General features: G+C 39.2%; 1 protein-coding gene across 1 annotated transcript; it reads left to right on the forward strand.

Annotated features, from left to right (window-relative positions):
* Positions 1 to 26,135, forward strand: kcnk6 (potassium channel, subfamily K, member 6). Its single transcript, XM_074678744.1, has 3 exons — positions 1 to 446; positions 11,159 to 11,551; positions 24,779 to 26,135. Exons 1-3 carry the CDS (start codon positions 128 to 130, stop codon positions 25,027 to 25,029), a joined length of 963 nt encoding a protein of 320 aa, XP_074534845.1. The 5' UTR covers positions 1 to 127; the 3' UTR covers positions 25,030 to 26,135.
* Positions 26,136 to 26,840: the final 705 nt, after the last annotated feature.

A 26,840-nucleotide genomic window follows, 5' to 3' on the forward strand; every position in this document is an offset into this window, starting at 1 on the left:
CCCCCTGAAAAGTTCCCACACGGAGAGGAAGAAAGGAGCCAGAGAGTCAGAGAGTCAGAGAGAGGGAGGCCCTGCGCTCGGCTGCTCCGCTGCTCCGCTCATGCTCGTCCAGGAGTGAAACTCAGACATGCATTCAGCCGGCAGGTCGTGGCTGCTGCTCACAGGCTTCATCCTCTTCTACATCATCTACCTGCTGTTCGGGGCCCTGGTCTTCTCCAGCATCGAGCGGCCTGTGGAGGACAAGCTGCGCCAGGACATGGAGGCTCTGAAGCAGGAGTTTCTGAACCAGAGCTGCGTCAACGCCGCGTCGCTCGAGCGCTTTCTGCTCAAAGTGCTGACGGCCAACAAGTACGGCGTCTCCGTGCTCAGAAACTCCACGGTGCAAGCCTCCAGCTGGGACCTGGCTTCCTCCATGTTCTTCGCCAACACTCTGGTCACCACTGTCGGTGAGTCCAAACCACAAACAAAGGGTGCTTTCAGCCGGGGGCGCTTTTTACGCAGGACGCAAAGAGGAAAAAGCTGAAATGTTCGCGCACACATCTCCAAAGAAACCCTGCAACGTCAAACACATCTAACATTTGGATAAAACATTTACATTATGATTAATCTTTAAGCCAAAACCCCAAATCTTTGACTCTTCCGGGGATTTTCTGACCTTTTAGCCACGTGTCCTGATGTTAATTACTGTTTTCAGCTGTTTGTTTAACTTCTGCTCTGGGATGAAAACTCAAACAGATCCCTCAGCAGCTCAGCAAACAATGAACAAATCATTGACTGTTAATTTCCCTCAGAAACCCCCAAATCTCCCTGAACTACAGAAAAGACTCTTTCACATGTTTCTCCTGATCAGAGAAAGTGTTCAGAGGCTTTAACTGTCAAACTGAGGCAGAAGTTGAACATGAGGCCAGAGATGGAGGAGGGTGGTCAGAGGTTCACTGGGAACTAACAGAGTCCAGCAGCTTCTGCAGGGTGTGTGTGTGTGTGTGTGTGTGAGGTGCAGCTGAGCTTACAGATGTTTTTGTGCAGGGGTCTGCAACTTTTACTTTCAAAGGAGCCATTTTTCCTCAGCTCACCTGGATTAAAGTCAATCAGAAGCCACAAAATCTACTTTATCTTCACAAAAACGTGTGTAAAATCTATATAAAGGTAATATCAAGGTAAAAGTTATCCAAACAAGAAGTTATTTGAATTAACAAAATTGAACGTGTGATGTCTTAGTTTTTTCTTTGTTATAATTTTGCAAATGTTTAAAAAAATCAAATAAAAAAATGGCAAAAAAAAATTGCAAAAAGATTTGCAAAAATTTGGCATTTAATACATTTTTTAAATTTAGAAAAATTTGCAAATATGAAAAAATAAAATTTCGAAATTTCACAAAATGTTTGAAATGTCAAGTATTGCAAAAATGAAAAAAAAACTTGAAATATTTAAAAAATTAAAAGAAAATTAGAGTTTTCAAAAAATGTTAAAAATGTTCAAGACAAAAAAAATAAATTTGAATAATTGCAAAAAATGTTTGAATGTAAAGAACGTCAAAAATTAAAACAAAATCTTGAAGTTTTTGAATTATTAAAAGAAATTTGAATTCTAAAAAACTTTTAAAAAATGTGAAATTTGCAAAAATAACACAAAAGAAATTCTTAAAGTTGCAAAAATGTTCTAAATGTCAAAAATGCCAAAAACTAAAAAAAACATGAAATTTTCAGAAAATTAAAAGAAATTTGAGGTTTTAAATTTTTCCAAAAAATTTCAAAATCAAAAAAGATAAAATTTTAAAAGTTGCCAACTTGAAATGTTTGAAATGTTTGAAATGTCAAAAATTGTGGAAATACCAAAAAGAAAATCTTACAGTTTTTGAAATATTAAAAGAAAATTTGAATTTCAAAAATTTGCATTAAAATCCAAAAAATTGCAGATAAAAAAATCCCAAAACAAAACAAATTTAGTCAGTTATCAAAATTATTGAAAGAATATTGAATTTCATGACACGTTTTCATACTTTTGCTGTACTCATCATATTTTGTTGTCTGCCATTTTTCCATATTTACTTATCTTTTCGCCAGTGTAAAACTTGAGGTTAGCCACAGGTGCATGGAAAGTTGGTGGGCTGTTGATGTTGTAGGAGGTGAAGTAGAGCGGTGGCAGGCTTTGTTGACAGATGGGATGAAGATTTAGTTCAACTAAATGTTAACGCTTGAGTTTATTTAGTGTCAGTGTCTTTAATCATCAATACCCTGTGTAAGAAAAATATTATTTCAGTAATATTTTTTAAAGCTACAAGGATCCACTTCAAAGGAGTCAAAGAGCTACAGGTTAAAGACCTGATACAGAGATAGAGAAAAGACCCACGGCTTCAGAAGCTTTGATCCATCCTAACGTGCATCCATGGAGTTTATTTACTCAGTTCTCCTCTGACGGGAACTTAAAGACCTGAGGATAAGAAAGGATCTAACAAAAAAACAACAACAGGAATGAATTCACTCTGAGGGAAAACATCATAAAAAGAATTGTAAGGATGCTTGTCTGCGTAGAGCCGTCAGACCCTGAAGCATCAGTCAGTCTAAGAGTTTCATCAGGAGCTGTATTTCCTCATCAAACCAGAGACTGAGCGTCCTGCTCTCTGTGCAACTAAGTGTGGAGGGAAACTTGTTGCTAAACTTATTAGTTCTGCTGTCAGGAATTTAACCCATACCAGGTCTGCCAGAGCATGTCATAACACTTTAACACGCTGTAGTGTCACTTTTTTCCATCCAACCCTTTTATCCCAAACCTTAATGAAATGTCGAGTGGGGACGTCCCGATCTGATACACTGATGGGTATCAGCGCTTGGTATGGCTATTTTAGGAGGATCGGATAGTATCAGATCGAGTTTTCACGTGTTTTCAGCACCGTCACGCTTTACGGCTGCTGTAAATCAAACCATGTTGCAAGGCAGATTTTTTTACTCGTTACAGCAATTCAGACCTCATTTTTGTCTTTAAATAACTTGAAACAAGACATTTTTCTGGACTGGTCAGGTGAATGTGGCTCATATTAAGTCCAAAAAGACATTTTCTACTAAAAAAAAAAGACAAAATCACTTGATAAGATTTCAGCTTTTGCAGTGAGACCCTTGGTACTTTTCGTCTGTCTTCACCATGAGTGTGTTAATGTGGACAAATGACTGTGTGTGTTGTTTAAGGAGCTTTAAGATGAGAAGGAATAATGAAGTGTGGAGTAAAATCATTTTTCTCTGAAGTCTCTGAATCCGTTTGTTGAGGAGCTGCTCTGACGCTGATTTCCGTATCGTGATGGAAAGTTCCTCAGGCTGTCAGATCTGTCTCTTTAACTCGCTGTTTGTCTCCGTCTAGACAGGATGTTGAGGCAAATTAAAAACTCAGCAAACACTCGTTTAATCTTGTGGTTTTGTCATAATTTGACTTGATAACTCTGGAGACTGGACTTAAGAAGACTTCACAGTAAAAACAGAGCGAACACTTCATCAAACTCATCCTGGTTTCACTTTTCTGAGCTTTAAACAAACTAAACCTCTGGGGAAATGAGGGAAAGTCCTGGAATACACTGAAAAGATGAGCTGTGAGTTGAAATATGCTCATATTTCTCTGCTGTGTTGAGTTTCATGAGAAAATATGCGTGAGAAACACAGATGCAGCGGTTCGTCACACAGATTGAAGAAGATAAATGAAGCATGCACGTCAACATGACGGAGGAAAAACTCTGTTTTCTGTCGCTCAGGGCAAAAGAATCAGGAATACGGCCACAGCTTTCTGGGAATTTTCAAAGCTGGGATCTTTCCATGGGAATTCTTGGAAATTTTGATTAAAACCGGGACGGGTCCCTAAATTACCAACCCGTACCGTACCACTTTTTGGTTCCCTTCTGTTGGGGTGTCAGACGAACCGATCCAACCCCAGAAAGTGGAGCTAGAAACACTAAAGCCAGTTGATTGGTGGAAAGAATCATCACTTCCTGTTAGGGATGGGAATTAACAAGATTCTATCGATACCGATGCCATTATTGATTCTGCTTATCAATTCAGTTCTTTAGTGGTTGTCTTATCAATGCCTTTCTTTGATTTAAAAAAAGGAGCCGAAGCAGCAGAGGTACTTGGTCCACCGTAGCTATTGTTAAAACAAATAATCAAACGACAAACTATTTGTGCAGCGTTTACCTCTGTTGGTATTAAGTCAAACACTTAACACGCTGTTTGATTATGACCAGCAAAGAGACTCCTTACATTTGATGCTGTGACCCGTTGACAAATGTTTAAGCATGTTTCTCTGAATGTTATCACTTTTTGACCAATGTTGCACATCGCACTGTTGTCGCCTTTCTTAAAAAAATCAAGCCAGGCTTTAGATCGTTTTTTGCCTTCTCTCCATACCGTCCGCCATGTTTTTTTCCATAAAGTCTCCGTTCTCATCTGAAAATGTCCAATATTCTTGAGCTAAAAATCCCATGGGTTAGGTTATGGTTTCCTGAAAGTAACCTAAAATTTTCCAACCCTTTGCGACAATAATCAGGAAAGATGACCTGAAAATCAGGACAAAGACGGATTTATTCAGGGTGTGTGAGATCTTCTCTTTTTTTAGGCAGAGTGGCCAGTTAAAGCGAAAGTCGCCAACAAAAAAAAATAACTTAAAGTAGCTTAAATTACATGTTAAAAACTAATTTTCTCTCCCTTGCTCAAGCCCCTTCGCCTCTTGCTTCCTTTTTTAGGTTTGCACTGCAAAAAAATGAAATCTTATCAAGTGTTTTTGTCTTATTTTAAGTAAAAATGTCTTTTTAGACTCAGGATGAGCCACATTCACCTGACCAGTCCAGAAAAATGTCTTATTTCAAGTTATTTAAAGGTCCCATATTTTGCAAAAATCACTTTATCAAGTCTTTTAGTGAAATTTGTGGGTCTTTGTCTTTCCTCCCAGTCCACAAAATGTGATATTTAATGACAAAACCTGTTCTTAGTAGTGCTTGTGAATGTAAAACGAGCTGTTTGGATTTTGGGGATTTGCCGACGTCAGCGATTCCCTTTTTTGACCAATCAGGAGCAAGTCTGACCTGATTGGTCCACCGGAGCAGATACCCCTGAACCCCCTCCCCGCCCACTCTCCTCCCCGCATCAGGAGAGAAATCTCTCCAGCAGCGAGGAGGAGAATGCCTAAGTTGAAGAGCCATCACTGCTCTGTTTTTGGCTGTAAACAGCCACATAGTTCCATGCTCAAGCTTCCCATCTCAGAAGAAGACAGACTAAGTGTCTAGAGTTCATTTATCAAGGAAATGTGCCGGCTACACTCAGTAAAACTGAGCATGTGTGTGCTAGTCACTTCACGGCCAACTGCTTTTCCATCTTTGGACAGTCCAACAGAGGGCTAGCGAATAGACTGGTCCTGAATCCAGGCGCATTACCAACCATCCACCAACAAACCTGGGACCCTGGAAATGTGAGTATTTTAAATGCTGTGTGCTGTGGAGCAGATGGAAGAGCTTTTCCTCAGTGTCCCCCCTGTCTCTGTGTTAGCTTCAGGATGCTAACTTTAGCTGCGGTTTGCCTGTTGTTTTAGCCTGTAATGTTATGGTAAACGAGCTTCGCTGTTTTATAAACATTGAGCACTCAGAGCTCGTGGCGCCGCTCTCAGTGACGCAGAAGAGCGGAGCGGTATCAGCGGTGGCTCATTTACATATGAAGGCCACGCCCACTAAATCAGAGCGTTCAGAACAGAGGGGCTATGAGAGCCTGGAAACAATGCTGCTGTGCTTGATTTATTGGCTTTTTGGACCAAAACATGTTACTACCATTTCATGAAGACATCAATGATCCAGATTAAACTGCAGAAAAGGAGCAGGATATGAGACCTTTAAAGGACTAGTTCCCTGTGAAACTAAAGGAAACTTTTAATGTGTTTTAGTTGAAATGAAAATGAGGAAGCTCAGAGCAAAGTTTGTGAAAGAAATAAGAAAATCAAATACAGGACTTTTCCAGTCCAATCATCATGTTTGAGGGGATTCATATTTCTGTTTCTGATTGGATTTTAAAACCACCTCTGATGCCTGCAGCACCCACGCTCTCTGCAGCACCCTCCCGTTGACGTCGTATTAAAACGCTGAGAGGCTTTCGCTGCAAGCCTCTGAACAATCTGAGGAAACAAAGAGACTCATTCCCAGGCGCTGCTGACCGACAGACTCACATGGCCAACGAGGAAATGCAAATTCATGCATGAAGCAGAACACGATGACCCCGAGGGCACGACTTTCTCTGACAAGACCCTGTGTGTTTCCTGACATAACACCTCAAAGATACCTGTTCAGCATCTTTAACGTTAATCTGAAGGTTAAACCAGCTGTAGGTGACATTTATACCACACGTTACTCCTAAACAAAAGAAGAGGAACAATCAAGTTCTGCAAAAATGAAGTTCTGCAGACATCAAAACATGTTATTCTCATCTCCGCTCGACTTAAAAACCGTTAAAGTCTGAACAAAAACTTTGCTCCCCTTTAATTCAGATCTGCTCGCTTCAGTTTTGAAGACATAAAAGGATTTTTTTTCCCCCTGAGCCGAACAGATCAGCAGAAAATCCCTTCACAGCGCCTGTCCAGAGAAATTCAGACTACTGACCACCGTTTGTGTGTCTAATCTGTTCAGCCAGATAAGATTTCTCCAAATTAGCCTCAAGCTGAAACTTTCATTCAGCTCCAGACTCATTAAGCCGCTAAGTGGAGCTCAAACGGAGCAGCAGATAAGAAAATGAGGTGAGATGATGATTTGTTGGGTTTATATGGAGGATGAATGCATGAGGAGGTGACGTCAGGTGTGTTTTTATTTTTTTAACTTTGCTGTAACGCAGCACAAAGAGACCCTGTTTAATCTCAGGCTCCACAGCAGCTGTGTGATAACACTATCAGGTCCACACAAAGCTCTCTTCACTTTCTGTCAACAGACGCATTGTGCTCCATATTTCACTCAAACACTGCAAACATGTGACTCCAGAGCTTCATCCAAGAGTTTTATTTCTGCTCCTGAGTGTCTGAAATCAGAGCGACCTGCAGGAGGATCAGGACAAAGACGGCTTTATCCTCGACGTGTGAGATCGTCTCTTCCTCAGGCAGAAAATGATTCATTCAGGGTGTAATTATAGAATCTGTGAATGAGAAAACACCAGGGTTTATCCATCAGATACCTCCTGTGTCGCTCTAAACAGTGCTGTATGAAGAAGTTGAAAGCCATGCTTGAGTAAAAGTAACGATATCTCACTTGAAATCTACTCCAGTAAAAGAGAATTTCACCCACAAAAGTCTGAAAGTAGCTCAAATTAAAAGTTAAAGTAAAATTAAACAAAACAGCAAGAAATAGTTGTCAATCTGAAAATGAACCTTGTGAATAGGGATGAACCGATATGAAAATATTTGTCGATACCAATACCCGATACTACTATTGCTAATATAATTATTGCAATTTTTTTTTTCAAATTTAGAATACAAATTTCTTTTAATATTTAAAATTAAAGATTTTTTTAAATACTTTTTTTTTTTTTTGCATTTTTTGACATTTCAAACATGTTTGTAACTTTTAAAATTATTTTTTTTTGTTTTTTGAAATTTTTAGAATTTTTTTAAAAATTTTAAAATTCAAATTTCTTTTAATTTTTTGAATTTCAAGATTTTTTTGAATAAATTGAAATTTTGACATTCAAAATTTTTTGCAACTTTTGAAATTTCATTTTTGTTGTTGTTGCAAATTTATGTAATTTAAAATAATAATAATAATAATTTAATGCATTATTGTTATTTTTACATTTCAAGATTTTTTAAGATTCGCAACTTTTAGAATTTAATTTACTTTAATTTTTGGAAATTTTGAAAGTTTGTTTGCAAATCTTTTTGCAAATCCATTTTTTGCATTATTATTTTGAATTTCAATTTATTTTTTTAAATACTAGCTTATTTATAAAAAAAAATAAAATAAAATAAATAAATAAGACATCACACATACAATTTTATTAATTAAAATAAATTCTTGTTTGGATATTTTTCTAATTTGTTGAACTAAATCTTCATCCCATCTGTCAATAAAGCCTGCCACCGCTCTACTTCACCTCCTACAACATCAACAGCCCACCAACTTTCCATGCACCTGTGGCTAACCTCAAGTTTTACAGCCCTGGGAAGAAAAAAACTAACTCTATTAAAAGACAAATCTGGAAGAAAATACATAATTTAATTCTGTGTGGATGGATTTAATTAACTTCCAAAGTGCTGCATTAATAAACATTCTTAATATATGGCAAAACCTTAGCAAACGACAAAAACACAATAAGTTAAATATTATTTTTATTTCACACAAAATTTAAGAATTTTGGAAAATTATTATTTCTCTTTTTTTATTTTTCTTTTGTTTGACTTTTTTTTGTAAATTTTTTTAAATTAACTTTTTTTAATTTTCACAATTTATTTCATTTTTTAATTTTTGTTTATTTTTGATTTTTTTTTGCATGCATATTAAAAATAAAAAAACAAACACACCATGTGTACAATTTCATAATCTCCAAAAGCCTTCTTGTTTAGTTGACTAATTACTTAATTTTAACTATGTTTGCACTTCTTAATTGCCGTAATCGTCAAGATAAAGTGGCTTTTGTGGCTCCAGACTGACTTAAATCCAGGTGAGCTGCAGCATAATAGCTCCTATGAAGGTTGCAGACCCCTGATCTATCAGATTCCTCCCACGTTGCTTTATAAAATCTTTTCTTCTTCCTTCGGTGGTGACTGAAGTATTCATCAGGTGTAATTTCTGCTGCTGCTGTTGTCAGAAACTGTAGCTGAAAGAAAAACAGGTGCATCATCAAAGCAGCTGCATCAGAGTGTCATCCTGTCGCTCCTCTGCTGTGGGTTTTTTGTTTTGTGCTTTTATAGTTTGTTGTTTTCCTGCCTTCAGCTCAGAGCAGCTTATGCCTGAGTTTGTTGCATGTTTCTAAAGTGTTGCTTTGCTGCGTTTGACTTGTTACCATCACATTTTGAGCTCAGCAGCAGTGTTGTCGTTGTGGGAAGTTTCCCTGTTGGTTTTCAGCAACGTGAGTCACTTTTCTTTCCTTCCTCCAGCTTCAGCTCCCTGATATCAACCACTCAGCTGCTGTTTTTCACTTCTTTCAGCTGAAAACTTGGCTGCAGCTCAAACACACACAGAGCTAATCATGTGCTACTGTTAACTCTTTAATTATGACCACAGCAGCTTTACCTCCAGCAGACTCTGAGCTGTGGCTCTGCAGGAAACTGGACTCCTGGTGGCTTCAGAGTCAGGCTTTAAACTGCAGGAATCAGCTGATGGAGGAGTCGTCTGTTCATCCCAGAAAAGAGTTTTGCAGCGTCCTCTCTCAGTTGTTTGGCAGATGAAGCTTTTTTAAAGTGTGTCATTGGATAGAATCAGCTGTGTGTCCAGAAATTTGTTTATCAAATATAAAAGAAAGTGTCACCCAGTAACTCGTCTGGTATGTGAGGCTGAGTCCTGATCTCAGCAGTCAGCTGTGATGCCGGTAACACGATACTCGGTACCACAGACAGAATGTGGTACCCATCCTGAATCAGGAACTATATTTTCCCCAAAAATGCTCATCCCATGTGAGTCACTTTTCAGGATTAATCAGAGGATCTGAATCTCTGCTATTTCCTGACCCAGCTCCTTGTAGCTTTAAACAATACAATATTGAAATAAAGAATTTTTGTTTTTCTTACAGGGGGTACTGATGATTAATGACATTAACACCAAATAAAATCATGCATTAACATTTTGTTGAACTTTATAGGCATCACGTCTTGCAATAAAGCTTCCACATTTTGGGGGATTTTTGCATTTTTTCTTATCTGCAATTTTTTTTTAATTATTTGAATTCCTTTTTCTTTGAAAATTGTGCAATTTTTTAAAAATATTTCTTAATTTAAAAAAGTAACATTTTTTTTAAATTACCATTCATTTATTTTAAATTATAAATTCTGAAGTTTCAAAATATTTTTTGGGAAATTTTTACACATTTTAAAAAAGTTCTTTTTTTTTAATTGCAATTTTTTTGAAACACTTTGCCACTTATTTGTAATTTCATAAATTTGCTAAATTTATGAAATTTTAATATTTGATTTTTATTATTATTGTTAGGGAAAAAAAACTAAGACCTTACAAGTACAATTTTATATTAAAAAAAAAACTAATAAAAAACTCTTGTTTGGATAATTATTTTCTAGATTTTTATTGTGTTTAGATTTATATACAGTTTTTGTTTTTATTCTGAAAATAGAATACATTTTGTGGCTCACGAATGACTTTAATCCAGGTGAGCTAAAGCAAAACAGCTCTTGTGAAAGTAAAGGTTGCAGACCCCTGATATAGACAAAGACAGAAATGAAGGATTTAAATTTTGAAAAAATAAGTGAGCAAAAGTTGTTTGATTTTCACCTGGGAGAAGATGGGTCCTGTCTTTCACTGTAACTACCTCTATTCCAAGAGATGAACATGCAGGGGCGTGTCCAGATTTTTTTTAGACTGGGGTGCCCCGACCAGGTCCCCAGGGATTATGAGAGAAAAAAAATAAAGCAATAAAAACCAAACTGGACTAAAACAAAGAGTCATTAAAAAATATAATTTAAAGCTAAAATTTAACTAAATACTTATGAAGCTTCCTTTGGTTGTATTTAAAATGAAAAATGTATAAAATTAATATTTTTGTTTTTAATTGTAAAGTACATTTTTCACAACTACCAATAATCTCTGCATGCTCCTTTAAAACAAAACATGTAGACTCATATAAAAAAAAAAACAAAGTCTAACTTAGTTACATTCAAAATTAAGTAATCATCAAGGAAGCTGAGTAACTTTTTCAAAGAGTAACCAGTTATTTGTAATCAGATTACTTTTTCAAGGCCTTCCCTCCACCTCCTCAGCTCTCTGAGCTCAGTGCTACAAATTAAATTTGGTCTAAAGACATGAAGACAACATGAAACATGTGACTCAGGGGTTGGGTTATTAAAATAATTGCTGCACTTTACATGAAAAAGTGTTTGAAGACGCTAAACGTTTTTTTAAGTCCTTAAAAGGCATTAGAAGCTGGGATCTGTCAGAAACACAGGAAGTGACGGCCTCTCTTTAACTTCCTGTTGTTTCCTTCTTTCTCAGGCTACGGTCACAACACGCCTCTGTCCGACACCGGGAAAGCCTTCTCTATCGTCTACGCGCTGATTGGCGTCCCCTTCACCATGCTGGTCCTGACGGCCTGCGTGCAGAGGCTGATGTACCCTCTGGTCCTCGCCCCCGTCGGCCTCCTGCAGCGATCAGGCGTAGAGCCCCGGCCCGCCACCATCCTCCACTTCGTGCTGCTGCTGGTTCTGGTGATCATGCTTTTCTTCGTAGCGCCAGCAGCCGTGTTCAGCGCCGTGGAGATGACGTGGTCGTTCCTGGATGGATTCTACTTCTGTTTCATCTCGCTGTGCACCATCGGGCTGGGCGACTTTGTCCCAGGGACGCATCCGGCGCAGAAGTACAGACCGCTGTACCAGGTCGCCGTCATGGGTGAGCGTCTGATTATTTCACCTTCTTTTGAAAGTCCAGCATCTCTGTTCGCCATTTTGATTCACTTTCAGCTTCTTCCTGTCCTAAGGTTTGAGCAGCATCTTGTTTTTTTTTGATTGTACAATTTCCTGTCTGAATTTCATCACCGTTTTTTCATCGTGGTCATGTCACTTTGAGTCTGATGTGACCTGATTCTGAGTGTTTCCACAGCCACACACACACACACACACACACTTGGAGGCGTGTCGATCTGAATTTAAGATGTTTGATAAGAAGGTGTTGTCTCATCATGATTGTTTCACTCTGACGTCCGTATCAGTAAATGTTTGCTCTGCGCCGTCAGGATGAAGTCATTACTCTGGATTCTTTGTCTCAGATGAAAACAGACGAGTCGTTCAGTTTCACTCACATGAGGAATTCAACACAAACATGTTGTAATTTATTCTCAAGCACAAAGCTGCACGCAAAAAGTCCCCCTCCTTGTTTTGTGTCAGGACACACACTCCGTACACACACACACTGTTTGTCTGTGTGAGTAAACAGAGCAGGTAAGAAAAACAAACACTGCGCTGCTCAGCTGTTCGTGCTGAGTCCTGCCTCTCCTCTGTTTATGGTCCGACTTTAATTCAACAATCCACTGATCATCAGGCGTTACAACCTATCAAAAAAACTCTTAACTTGTTCGTAAACACATCATTCGAACTGGGCCCCTCTTCTTTGGCTCAGTGCCAGCAGCAGCACACACCTACAACCTCCAACTGTGGCAGTGAACATGCTCACTAGCCCAGCAACCACCTGTAGCATCGGGTTGCTACATGTGAGATACTCGAGAGCCGCTGACTTCTCATGTTAGCACAAGCTAATCACGAGTATTTGACACATACCTGGTTAGCACAAAGCTAACTCGCATCACTTTTCATTCTGTGCTGCTCTCCAAGTTCCTGAAAGCAACTGAAAGTTGATCCAAGCTTCACCCTCATTTAGGAAAATGTTTAATCTGTTTGGAGTTTCGTTTCACTTTGGTTGTTTTCCTTCCTCCATGCTACATCCGCTATCGTAGCCTCTAAGGATAGCTTCTTCTACTCGCTAATCAACACGCAAAGCCACTCACGCACTGGGCGCTCTGTGATTGGCTGATGTAACCACACTTATTCCCTGCCCAGAATAGGCCCAACACAACCAAAACATCAACATAAAGGCAGAGGACAGGGTTCGAGGCAGACACAGACACTGACACACATAAATGCCCTCTTGTTGAACTCTGAAATGAAAACAATGAAAAAATGAACAATATTATTTTCTTCTTCTTCTTCTTCTGACTCTTTCTAAAGGCCCATTTATGCTCAAAGTTCCGTACGGGGAAGCATGTGGGCAGGGACATTTTTATATGTAAAGGAAGGAGAAATGGACCTTTAGTGATGGATGTCTTTCTTTCTGCAGTCTGACCTGTCAAAGCTGTGTCTCAAAGTCTTCTTTTCACAGTAACTGAAACTGAGACTGAGGGCGTATTCAGACCTGGACTGTTTGGTCCACTTTAAACGGACCAGGGTTCATTTCCCACGCTGGTGCGGACTTTTCATGCAGGTGTGAATAGACACAAATGAACTCTGGTGTAGACCAAACAACCGGACCGAGACCCACTTTTTGAGGTGGTCTCGGTCCGCTTCCAAACGAACTCTGGTGCAGTTCGTGGTTCTCCCGTGCAGGTCTGAATACAAACCAAGGTCCATCCAAACTAACTACAGGATACATGTGCCTTTTGGGCCTATAAAGCCACCGTAACCTAACCGTCTTTAGTTCATACCTGATCCTCCGTCTTCTGTTTAGCCACGCTGTAGCTAGCATGCTGTGGGTCAGGATACGCAGAGCATAGCGTCTCCTTGCTGCGTGCATTCGTCTTCGCTGCTTTGAAGGAGCTGCTCTTGAAACTGAAAATGATTTTGCAGCTCTAATAAGAGCACAAACACACATGTTTAGCTCCATTTCCTGGTCTGTATTCTGTGTGCCGCCTTTGTCAGTGCTGTCCAATGAGAGCACTGATCGTCACACACCTGGATGTGTTTACAGAATATGGTCCACTTGCAAAAAGTACAATCTGAATACAAACCACACCAAACGAAAAAAATAAAGTCCGCTTTTGGTCCGGACAGAGTCACAACGACCTCTGGAGCTGTTGACTCTCAGAAACTTGTCTTCTGGTTCTGGTTTGGCTTTGGCTTCCAGTCCCAGTTTGAGAAGGAAGCTCTCCTCTCTGAGCTCACCTTGACTTTCTTTGACTTCTTTTCTCTGGAGGAAAAACCTCTTCCTGTAAATGTTTTGATACTCTGTCTTTCTTTCATCATGAATCGTCTTTTCCTGCTCATTTTTAGAGGGTTACACAACTTTCTACAGAACAATACTGTTTAGTAATGCTCTCTGTGAGGGTCTGGTCCCACAGTGTGTTCAGCTTTGCTTTTATATACACAGAGCAGGTTGGAAGAAATGAAGAAAACTTGGGACACCTGTAAGAGTTGGTAACACCAACTTTCAAGTCTTGACTAATCACCAGAGCAGCTTTAAGTTGTTAAAAGGCCTTTCTGTATAACCGAGAAATGTTCATTATTTTTCTGTTTTTGGTAACCTTACCTTTTAGACAGGGATGTAACAATACACTCAACTCAGCATTCTATATAATTTTTTGAATGTATAAAAACTACAACTTTTTTTCCCATATTTTTAACAAATTAAAGAAAACTCATTTTAATTTTCTGCAGTAAAAAAGTGCCAGTGAAATTATATTTTACCTTGAATGGCATAAAATAAATTAAAAATATATTTTAAATATTTTTTAAACAAATCTTACATCAAAATTACTAAATGAATAATACAAATAAATAGAATCTCTTCAGATAAACAATCTCAGGTTTGCATGTGTTCTTAGTTTAGAATAGAATAGAATAGAAAATACTTTATTTATTCCCGAGGGGAAATTCAGGAGTTACCGCAGCATTTAAGAAAACAAAAGTAAGAAAGAATATAGAAAGTGCAAAAATGTCCATAAGAAATTAGATGACGACTTCCCGTCCACCACTCGTCCACCACTCTCCAGCCCAGCCAGTCTCCACCTCCACAGGGTCCAGGACTGAGCCTCCCCAGCAGTCTGCTCAGTCTCTGTCTCCTGGATCCTGTCTGCTCACAGCAGGTGAAGCTCCTCCGATGTATCACCGGCGTCCGATGTCAGCTCCGTCAGCCACGTCCGTGAACAGCATGATGCCGCTGGGTTAGCACGGCTAGCTCGTCCATCCCCCGGAGCTAGATCCCACGTTCCCAACAACGATGGATGGAAGGACAGGTCCACGTCGTCACCTCCCAGCTCACACCCGAGAACCGGCACGTCGTCCTCACCTCCTCCTCCTCAGCTCGAGGGAAATCATCAAGCCCTACACTAGTTAGCATTGACATGCTACAGGCTGCTAACAGCTGAGTTCGCATGTAAACAATGCAGCCATGGTTACATGTAGGATCTCCAGACAAACATAGGAGAAAAGTAGTCAAAAATATCGCCGAAGCCACAAAAAGTTTGGTGTCCGTGACCGACAATGAACCATACAAAGTGATGATCCACTCCAAATACAAAGATTACGAAAAAGAGACAAAAAATTTACAAGTAACGGACAAAGACGAGAGAGCTGCTGCAACAGGCAGCTACTTGGGTAGGATTTACATGTATTTTTTGTTAAGGAAAAACAGCCCCCTGCTGTTTAAATATGGCATTGCAGTTTATTTTTTATCTCAGCCAATTTGAATCTTCACACTTTTGTTTTGATTTTTAACCGTGATGCATCTTTTCATCCTTTTATGCTGTTCATTGGATTTGATCTGCTTTCATTTCAATAAAAACTTGATCAATTGAAAGTAAACAAAACTTTTTGTGAGCTCAACTTGAGGAAACAGCACAAGCTTTGGGTTTTTACATTTAGAAACAAAGCAAATGACCAGGAGCTAAATGGATCAACAAGACCAGTTCTTCATCAGTCAGCTTAAATTATGAACAAAAGACTCATTTAGACTCGTTGAGCTGTAGATCAGACACAGTCTCTACTCTCTGAATCTTCTAAACCTGGTTTAAAGATCCTTTTAACTCCACACAGCTTCATCTGTTTCCAAATGTCTCCTCTGTTGTTGTGACTCCACTGCAGTGATGACTAAGACTGTGACCACACACACTCCGTGTTAAAATGACGGCCAACAGGAGTCACATGACGCGGCCTGGTTTTGTCCTATGAGGGTCACACTGGGCTGCTACATGCCTGCAGAGCTGGAGATGATGAGAGCAGATTATGAGCGCCGTGTCCTGCAGAGACACTGAGATGTCCTCATTTTCTGTCTTTAGAGAAATCATGTAAGGTGTAACGTCCTGAAAACCCAGAGGCTCTTCATCGATGATGCCAGATACAGTCTGACCTGCAGGATGAGTGTTTCTCGCTGTAAGAGATGGCAGCTGACCTTCTGAGTCGTGCGTGCAAGCTTTAACTCTCACCTCTGATGTGAGAAGTCGCGTCTCTCTCTGCTTCTCTTTTCTCAGTAGCAGGTCAGGGGCTGAGATGTCAGTTCCCTAAAAAGAAACGACTCTCTGGATGTGTTTGCTGCAGGGAAATGAAAATACTCACTTGTGTTTTGATGTGTAGAAACTTGTATCTGCTGAGGATTTTTGTTTATGTATTTGATGCCTTAATTTGGAAAGAGGACAGAGGATAGAGCAGGAAACAGGGTGATAGGAAAAAGAGGCGGCAGGTCCAGGGAAAGCCAAAATACACCACTCTGTCACGGTTTTGGATCTGATAGGTTTTCTATCCAAGTCAATGTGTGAACTCACACTGGATCGGCTCTGTTGCGGTCCAGCTGCGTCCCTGCATCAGATACGCAAGCCTCCTGTTGTGCTAGATGCCGGAGCTGTGACATGCTTTTTAACAAAAAGTAAATGGAGTAGGACAGGAAGTTAGGCACAGAAACCTCTAAAAAAGCACCCAGTGACTTTCAAAATAAAAGAAACTACAACAACAAACCGACATAATGAGCGCAGCCAAACCAGGAGTTTTACAGTCCAACATGGACTAGAGGAGGATCATCATTAGGGTGGGAATCCAGGAAACTCGTCAGTCTGAGACTCCAGCTATCTGGAGAGCCTGCAACATGCTAAACTGAACACACAGCCAGTGAGAGCTGATGAACGGAACGAACACGCAACAGAGTGGAGCCGGACCGGAGACGCATCAAGCTGTTAAAACCTGCAGAAAGTGCAGCAGAAACCTGCACTAATGTCTGGTTAACTGTGAGTGAATGAGACAGTGGCTCAAATAAGAGATCAAGACTTTTTTTCAGCTGTGCCTGAACTTTTCAGTCAGAGATTAGTGGCTTCCTGCTGTGGAAAAACACTCATAGACTAATCGCAAAAAAGAGAAAATTTAACCAAACAAGGCCTAAGATATTTCATTTAGCTGGTTGGTAGAGAATCGGTCTACAACAGGGATCTGCAACCTTTTCTTTTAAAGGGCCCAGTTTGCCTCAGCTCACCTTCATGAAAGTCATTCTGAAGCCACAAAATCTGTTTTATCTTCACATTAAGGACAAAACTTGAATACAATTCTAAACATAGTAAAAATCTAGTGAATAAAAATCAAAACCAGAAGTTTTTTTGTATTTCTAATAAATTTGCAAATACAAAAAAAAAAATAGTACCGTCATAAATTTCATATATGTGCAAACTTTTTCAAGAAAATGAAGTTAAAAAAAATGTGTAAAAACTTGCAAAATCCCCAAATTTTGAATTTTCAAAAATTTGCCAAAATTTCATATCTTTGCAAAAAAAACATGTTATTTCAAAAATTAGCTTAATTTTCAAAGAATTGTTTAAAAATAAGATTTTGCACTTTAAAAAAAAATCAAATAATTTAAAAAAATGTTGGAATTACAAAAAAAAATGAAATTTTCCAAAATTTGCAAAATCTTCAGAAAAAATTATTTTTTTTCCTCAAATTGAAAACAAGTCAAAGAATTGAAATTCAAAAAAATTTCAAAAGATTTTCTGAAAATCTCTATAAATTTGAAGCCTTATTGTAAAAGTTGAAGCATTTTTAGGTCAACAAAGTGTTAATGTTTAATTTTATTCGGTGTCAGGGTCTTCCAGAGTCGCAGGTTGCAGCTCCAAAAAGCACACGTTGCTATGTTTCCAAAACGAAACAGCCTCTGTTTAGTTTCCTGGTTCAGTCACCACCGAGGTCCTCAGTAAAGAAAAATAGATCAAACATTGTCTGTTTGCATGCTTTTATACCAAATTTAACCCAATTTTTCTTATTATTTTTTAAATCATGGATGAAAAGGCATTTTGCAAACATCCATCAGTGTTTCTGACCCCCACTTTGGGAACCACAGCCTTGGTTAAAGGCAAGGTTTGGATTTAATGCAGTCAGTCATTTCTGTAGTGTCTGCAAATATCTGAAAATGGCAACTCAAGAGCTGCACAAGTCAGATAATCAGATAAGTCTATCTGATTAAAAGTTCTGAGACACTAACAGGTTGATTAAAATATGATCACAAGGAGCAGGAAGGGATGACTTTTAAAAACCAGGGATATTCACCTTTGATTCATTTCCTTTTGCTTTGGGAAAAATAAATACAGAAATCATGAACTACTTTTCTTTGATGTGTCGTCTCTGATTTCCAAAACTAAACTGACGTACGTAAACTGTTTATTCATGCTTTCAGTTTTCACAGAAATAACTCTTAAACTGTTTTTCTCTTGATATATTTTTAGCTTCGTCATCCTTAGCTTTACATAAGTCTGCCTCAGTCGTCTTTGTGAGACATGTCTGCGCTATTTTTAGACTTTCTTTTCCGAATCAGAGCCCTGCGTCGTCATAAATTCAGCAACAATTTCTGGTGAGTCAGTTTTCATCTCTTACTCAGCGAGTCGTGACGTTAATCCACTTATTTTCCCGCCCTGCAGGAGAGCAACATGGGAAGTGATGTGGACTGAGCGTGTTGGTTTTAAAAAGAAAAATACCTCTGCAGATGAACCGAGTCGCTCTGAAAAATGTAGCAGGAATTTTTCAGTCTTAAAGAAGAGAAACAGGAAATCACATGTTGATGTTGATGAAACCCCCATCGCTGATATGATTCAGATGATTTTATAAATGTTTGTCTTCATGAGGCCTTGGATGGATCCCAGTTCTTCTTTGTTGGTGATTAGATTAAACTTCGCCATCACATGACGGTCATTTTCAGTCACTCAGTTGTTGTTCTTCCTCTGTGAGGGTGTTTCCTCTGTAATAAAACCAGAACAGGAATGACTCTTTGTTTTAAAGTAGACACGCTGTTTGGTCTCTGCAGAAAGAAGAATGTTTGATCAAACTGAACTTTAAGTTTCTGCAAACTTTTGGAGACATGAAAATTGTGTTTGTCTTTGATGTTAGTTGCTCTTTGCTCTGTGTCCTCAGTTAATCCCATGAGTTCAGTTCAGAAGGAGTCTTGTTGGTTCACACGGAGCAGCCGTGTTGTTTTCCTCATCCTACAGGCTTCATTACATAACATGAGGATGATGATGTAGGTCAGGTTAACTCAGATTAAACCAAACAGCCCTGCAGGTTGTGAGGAGGATTAGTGACCTACAGAGGGTCTTGTAACTCTGTATCGGCTGATATTGGCTTAAAAATGAGCTCCATTCATTCAGACGAGTTAGTGTTTTTTAAACACTAAATTCAACCTGTTATCAGCAGAAAAATGTTTGGTTGTTCTGTGCTCAGTTTTTAGAAAAGATACTATACGACAGAGGCAACATCTTTCGAGTTTTGACCGTCACAGAGCAACCGGTGTTTTGGAGTTAATAGCGACCATGCTAACTGGTGACTCTGAGCTGACAGTGTTTGTGATTAACGGCCGAGAGTCACCAGTTAACAGGGTCACACTTTACACTGAAACACCAGTGACGTCTGTGGGTAAATAATTAACTCTGGATGTAGTTTCTGGTTCTTTTATTATGAACCTGGTCTCAGACTCAGCAGTGTGTGTGCTTTTTTTGGTCTGAGAGGGTTTGTGATTTATTGACACATGTTTACTTCCTCGTCTGTCACAATCTAGTAAGTGTCCACGGATAATACAGTCATGAGCAGCGAGTGACAGTTGTGTTTCATCTCTGGGTACGCGTTGGATTTCTCCGCTAAAAACGTCTGTCCACCTAATATCTGTCCACTTGCTGATCTCTTCTGTTCACTCTTTATAAAAGTGATGATATTTAGTTTAAAAATGCATCAGTTTACAAACCATTATACTCCGCAGTGCTTCTGCACCCAAGTTGCGCGCACATCCAGCATTGTTGACAAACAAATAACCCCTCTATATGCCCCATTGTAATCCAAACATTAAAATGAGATTATCAGTGCCAATATAGGTTGTTTCTAAATGCTAATGCTTAGCTACTTCTTAGCTTGCTGATCAGGTCGGGCAGGACCGTATTGAAGTCCCTGTCAACAAGTTTTTGCTTGCTCTGCTCACAGCAGGTGAAGCTCTTCCAATGTGGCGTTGATGTCTGCTGTTAGCTCTGTTAGCCATGTCTGTCAATAGCATGATGCTACTCTGCCTTCTGGTATTTCCTCTGTTGCTAGGTTAGCACAGCTAGCTCATCCATCTTATTGGAGATAGATCTTATGTTTCCAATAACGATGGATGGAAGGACAGGTCCATGTCGACACGTCTTAGCTCTCACCTGAGGTTTCATTCTGAAACCTGCAACAGAAAGGGACACATCGTGCACTTTGCTCAGAGCAAAAAAACAACAAAAAAACTTTTTTTCACAATGAACGCAAATTCAAACACAAAACCCGCAGAGACCCAGCCCACAATGGAGGAGCCTGGATGTTCACAAGGACCAGCAAGGACTCAGAGCGGACGGTTCCCTGATTACTGTCCACTCATTGAGACCTTTTTCCACAACATGACCCCTGAAGAGTGGGATCTGGTGAAGAGGGGTCGGCCTGCTGAAGCCACCAAACTTCAGTTAGCTCAGCTGATTCTGGAAATCATAGTTTTAATGTCCACTTCTCTGCAAGCCAAAAAAAGCTGTTTTCAAAGCAGAAATTAACCTATTTACAGCCTGGTTCAAAAAACGTCTCCTGTCTGAGTCGTGAATTTTACTATCAGCACACACTGTACGGGGGGTGAACTTTTTCAAACTCTGCTGTTCAGAGTCACACCTCGGGGTCATGTGACTCACAAGCGCCCTATAGCTGTACGTGAAGCCTTTCCCTTACGAAAGAAAAATATATTGGAAAATATCACGTCATATATTAGGTAATATATCCCCATATATGACATTAGTATTTATATTTTCCAATATATTGCAATATATGGAAAGCGGCAATCATTTGTGTATTTTGCAATATATTGCAATATATTTCATGAATATATAATATATTGTATATGTGCCCTCAATATATTTTTCCATGTATATCAAATATATAATATATTGGAAAAATAATATATTGCAATACATTTCAAAAAATATATTGGTACATATGTTTTTCTTTCGTAAGGGTTGGCACTACCAATATGGCCGCTACAGCCGATCTGCTTCATTTTCCATTTCAGAAACAGACGGGTGACGCCGAGGAAACTACGTCCATGTTTTATACAGACTATGGTTCAAAATTGAGAGTCTATCAATAAAATGAAGAATGAGGTTACGTTAGCTCTGATTGGTAGATGACTGGCAGGACATAGCTAACCAGGATTTACTAACGTTACACATTACGGACATGTCTCACAGGATCAGGCTGTCAGCGCTACATACGGACGGCTACTAAACTACTTACAAACTGACAGTTAGCTGTTTGACTCGTTAGCCTACAGATACGTCGGAGCACAAGGCTGCTATTAGCGCTACATAAAGCTGGCTACTGACGTACAGTACAAACTTACGTTTGCTTGTTGTCACGCTTCAAAAAACAACAAAAAAAGCACGCCTGGTTAAAAGTCACATCTTTATGACAGTGTGTGTGAGACTCTTGACCAGAAGGTGGCGGGGTAGTCCAATCAAAACAAATCCTCCTCATAGCATATTTAAGCAGAAGTCTGTGAACAAATTATCCACGTTTTTAGTAGGTTTATGTATTTATTTATTTTTTGCATGAATTTCCTTTGAAAGCAATTTTCGTAAACAAATATATGGTTTTAAGCATTTTTTTCTTGTGTTGCACAAGAAATTAATATTACGTAACAAATGTGATGAGTGTGACCATAATACTGTACGCTATTTCTAATACGGAGGAGAGTTGATGATATCAGTAATTGCTTCAATGAGTTATAAAACATTAGTGTATCAGATATCACAGGTTGATATTCTGTGAGTAAACAGGTTAATATGCGAAGTCATTCTGATGACAGAGAAGAAAAGCAAACCTGTCTTTTATTATCCTTCATGTTATTGGCCTGAAGAATAAAAAGCTGTTTCTGACTGATGGATGAACATTTCCCTGATTTTACATCCTCAGACTTTAATAACCAACAGCCTGAGACGTGGTGAGGTTTATTCTTCAAAATTAGATTTCCTAAATATCCTCATGCTGCAGGGATGTGGTTTCACTGACTTTGTTGGTTTTACAGTCATTTTTATTCCTGATTCAAAATGTTATATTCTTTAGAAAATGGAAATTAATGCAAATATAATTTGGAAAGACGTCAAACTTATTCATTAATATATTACCCAAATATTTGCACATTATCATAAAGCTTTGGATTTTCAACCAGAAATATGTCAAACTGATGGTTTTAGCCGTTTCCTTCACGCCTCAGCTTTGAAGTTTTGCTGATGAGCAAATATTTTGGAATTTGGATGCTCAAAGTCTGTTTTTGTAAAAATGTAAACAAAGCTGTAAATCATTAAAGGTGTATGAGTTGACTCGGCAGGTGTAGACAGCTGATCATTCACCTCCACGCTGACTCTCGGCTCCTGGCCCTGAAGCCTGGGTAATCCCACGCTGTTTTCCATTAACAGTTGGCCTACTTGTATAATGAGTGAGTATTGTCCAGGACCTGAACCCTGCTCCTGTTAAGTGCAGCCATGTGACGGGAAAAAAAACACACATGAGGAAAACACAAGAATCAGAGCAGAAGTAACAAACGCTGGGTGTTTTGGAACAACACGAGGGAGCTTTTAACCTCTTATTGAGGGTAAACAGAAAAACTTCAAGTTTACTCTTCCCTAATCTGCAGCATCTTGTTTATCCACACATGCACAATATTTAATACCTTTCTCTTTCAGTGTTTGCATGTAAAGAGCACAGTCTGTTCTCTCTGTGAATGTACAAAAGCTCAACAAATTTCTGTCCAACTCTCCTTTTCATGATGTGAAAGAAAACAAGAATATGTAATGGGTGAAAAAGGGAAAGCAACTTTCCTTTTATTGCACTAAAACCCAAAGAATACACAGTACTTTCCCCTCTTAAAAGATAGGAAGATCAATTTCATACAGCCAGCTTTCATTGTATAGTATTTTAATTCATTTAAGTTGTGAAATCATGCAGAGATGACAAATAAAGTAGCTTCAAATTTGTTCAGAGTGCAGTATAAGAAACATTTGAGGCCAAAAAAGTTGTTTGCAGATCAAAATAGTCTAAACCAAAGGTCTTCAACAGGGGTTTCGCAGCCCCTAGGGGTCCATGGGGGTACTGCAGGGAGTCTGTGACATTTTTGGTTGATTCAGCATTGTTTTGTATTTTCAAGTACTTAATCCCAAATATTTCAATTTTTACTCATGTTATTGTCTTTGAACATACATCAGTGGATATAGTGGAGGAATAGCTTAAAACTGAATGCATGCTAACGAGGTACGTTTATACATAGGCCTAGGCCCAGTTTAATTGCTAGGCACCACCCTGTTGGTTGTGGCTGCCTGTTGCAGTGGCTCTCTTTGCCTGTTCATCATCTTTGCATTTGGAGAAGCTCATTTGTTGGTCATGGACACACAACTTTTTAGGGCTACAGTGATATTTTTACTATTTTTCTCCTGTGTTTGTCTGGAGATCCTACATGTAACCATGGCTGAATTTTTTACATGTGAAATCAGCTGTTAGCAGCCTGTAGCATGTCAATGCTAACTGGTGCTAGGCCTGATGTTTCCTCACAAGGTGAGGAGAAGGAGGTGAGGACGACTTGCTGGTTCTCAGGTGTGAGCTAAGAAGTGACGACATTGACCTGTCCTTCCATCCATCGTTATTGGGAACATAAGATCTATCTCCAATAAGATGGATGAGCTAGCTGTGCTAACCCAGCAACAGAGGGAATACCAGAAGGCAGAGTAGCATCATGCTACTCACAGACATGGCTAACAGAGCTAACACCAGACACCAACGCTACATTGGAAGAGCTTCACCTGCTGTGAGCAGACAGGATCCAGGAGACAGAGACTGAACAGACTGCTGAAGAAGCTCAGTCCTGGACCCTGTGGAGGTGGAGGCTGGCTGACTGGACAATGATGGACAAGCTGTCAGCATCTATTTTCTTATGGACCTTTTTGCACTTTCTATACACTTTCTTACTTTTGTTTTCTTGATTGCTGCTGTGACTCATCTTGAATTTCCCCTCAGGGATACATAAAGTATTGTCTTTTCTATTCTTATGTAACCTGCAGTTTACAGATATAAAAGGAGGTCCTTGCTCTGTCTCTACCTTCGTGAAGCTGGCCCCCCACCCAACGCAAAATTTCGGGGAAACAGTCTGTTTTGTCTGCGCTTTGTTTGTGCCGTTACAAAGTTCATCTCGTCTAAGTAAAAAAACGCTACGACAGTCTAACATGTTAACCTGAAATTCGTCCTTCAATGTTGGCATATATGAAAAAGCAGAAGAACATATTAAAGGTACATTAGCTTAAAAACAAAAATAGTGATTTACTGGGCGTGGTAGCACGAGACAAACTTTGTTTGAAGAGCTGGCGGCGACGTCATCTCCAAAAAACTAAAACCATTGAGGCACAAATGATAGTTTTTGTGCCACAAACGAAACCGACTATTTCCCCGTTGACTCACGCCTGTCTCTCCATCAGTCAGGGGGTCCTTGGTCTGAAAAATGCTGAAGACCCTGGTCTAAGTGATCAAATCCAGATCCTGATCCTGCCATAAAAACATTCTGACATATTTCTCCACATCGCCCCCTGATGGAGAACTTCCTTCTAACCTTGCCTCTCTCCTCTCTTTTCAGTCTACCTGTTCCTGGGTCTGATGATGATGTACCTCCTCCTGCGCACCTTCCATAAAATGGCCGACCTCCACGGCCTCACCACCTTCCTGCAGCTGCCACGCTGCGAGGAGTCGGACATGGACGACGAACGAGAGCCCATCGTCGAGAACGGACACCAAAACCAAACGACCCCTCATGTTCGAGGTAAAGACGCCAGTAAGCCCCTGGACCCGGCATCACAGCCTTCGTATAACACCATCAACAAAGGCTGAGGCAGGGCGAGGAGGAGAAGGAGCTCTACCTCTGGTGACCTACAGGGCTTGAACCGGTGATCTAACACCCGGACTGGTGGGCTGAATCTGGATTCTTATCTGATTTGTTTTCATTCATGCCGTCCTGAGAGTCGAATGAGGAAGTGAGATGAGTTTGAGATTCAGCCTCTGAGAGGGGACCATGAAACCGTTGCTGGATTCACTTTTTGCACACATGAAGGAACCATGCTGACCTGACTTCACCAACAGACCTGGACCAGGAGGCTCAGGTGCTCCCTCTCAGGGGCTCAGACTTTGGTGTTGGTCTTCCCTCTTTGTGCCACGAACAAACTTTGTGTGTAATTGATCTGAAACTCAATCTGCTGCAATCGAACAGCCCTGAAGTCTTTTCACCTTTAACCAAACTACTTTTTACTGGTGGCATGTCATCCTCAGCTCTCTGTGGTTATATTTCACATCATAGCACAAACACGCCCTGACTTTAAACTCGACCATCCACTCGGAGTTAAGGTCAGGGCTCTTCACCGCTGCAGTGAAAGAAAAGAGATTCTCTGAAATCTTTCAGACACTGGGAACTTTGGTTTGGATTAAATTAGACTTCCTGTGTGAAATCTTGTCTGGGTCAGCCTCAGTGAAAACTCCAGAGGAGCTATGCCTGCCTCAGGACTCTCCACCTTTACGGTGCCTCCCCCTGGTGTCCACACGGAGAATTGCAACATGTTTTTACTCTGCTGCAGCAGAGGAAGTGAAGAAAAGATGGATTTAAAATGATGAGTGCTTCTTTGTGGCGATTGAGGGCCAAATCCACAGAATGGACACCTGAAACGCACTTTAATTCACAGTTAACGTCAGTTTTGAGACATGTTGTAGTTAGATAAGGTGTTCAACTTTAACCTGATGCTGTAAAACTTTCCTTTTCTTGGTTTGTATGTTTTTGTTGTTATTTAGTACTACCAGTTTGACATATATTCATATGGAACAACCATTCATTAAAAAAGTTTGCTCTGTAGTTTGTTGTTGATGTTCACTTAAAAGTTATTGTCCTGTTCTAGTTCAGGGGTCCTTTACTTTCACAGGAGCCATTTTGCCTCAGCTCACCTGGATTAGAGTCATTCTGAAGCCACAAAATCTACTTTATCGTCACAATCAAGACTATCCATTGTATTGAATTCTATACATAGTTAAAATCTAGTGAATAATCATTGAAACATAAAGATTTTTCTTTATTTTCTTTATAATTTATGAAACTGTACATGTGTCTGTACATAGTTTTTTTTATTTTAATAAGTTTGGGTAAAATTAAGATTTCCAAAATTTGCAAGAATTTTAAAACATTTAAAAAATATTTAATAAATAAATAAATAAATTTGAGTATTTTAAAATGAAAATAAAATCAATTGTGTAAAAAAATAAAAATGAAATAAAGAAATTTGCAAATTTAATGAAAATTGGGAAAATTTGGAAAAATAGAAAAAAACATGAATTTAAGAATATTCAAAAAAAAATCTACATCTATCTGCACTGAAAGTTGGTGGGCTGTTGATGTTGTGGAGGTGAAGTAGAGTGGTGGCAGGCTTTATTGACAAATGGGATGAAGATTTAGTTCAACAAATCAATGAAATTGTTCAGGTGATGTCTTTTTATATATATATATAAATTTACAAATATTTTTTTTAAAAAAATTTTGCAAAAAAAAAAAAAGTTTTTAAAAAAGGTTTGAAAAATTTCATTTTATAAAAAAAAATTCAAAACATTGCAAAAATTTGAAAAAAGGCATTTGATGAATTTTTAAAGTTTCCAAAAAATTTGCA

This window comes from Halichoeres trimaculatus, unplaced genomic scaffold, assembly GCF_033239565.1.
Source record: "Halichoeres trimaculatus isolate MK-OKI-2021-1 unplaced genomic scaffold, fHalTri1.1 fHalTri1_scaffold_9, whole genome shotgun sequence".
Taxonomy (NCBI): Eukaryota; Metazoa; Chordata; class Actinopteri; order Labriformes; family Labridae; genus Halichoeres; species Halichoeres trimaculatus.

Coding starts and splice junctions, on each gene's coding strand:
- kcnk6 (XM_074678744.1), top strand. CDS start 128: ATGCATTCAGCCGGCAGGTCGTGGCTGCTGCTCACAGGCTTCATCCTC. Junction 447..11,158: donor CACTCTGGTCACCACTGTCG/GTGAGTCCAAAC, acceptor CTTCTTTCTCAG/GCTACGGTCACAACACGCCT. Junction 11,552..24,778: donor GTACCAGGTCGCCGTCATGG/GTGAGCGTCTGA, acceptor CTCTCTTTTCAG/TCTACCTGTTCCTGGGTCTG.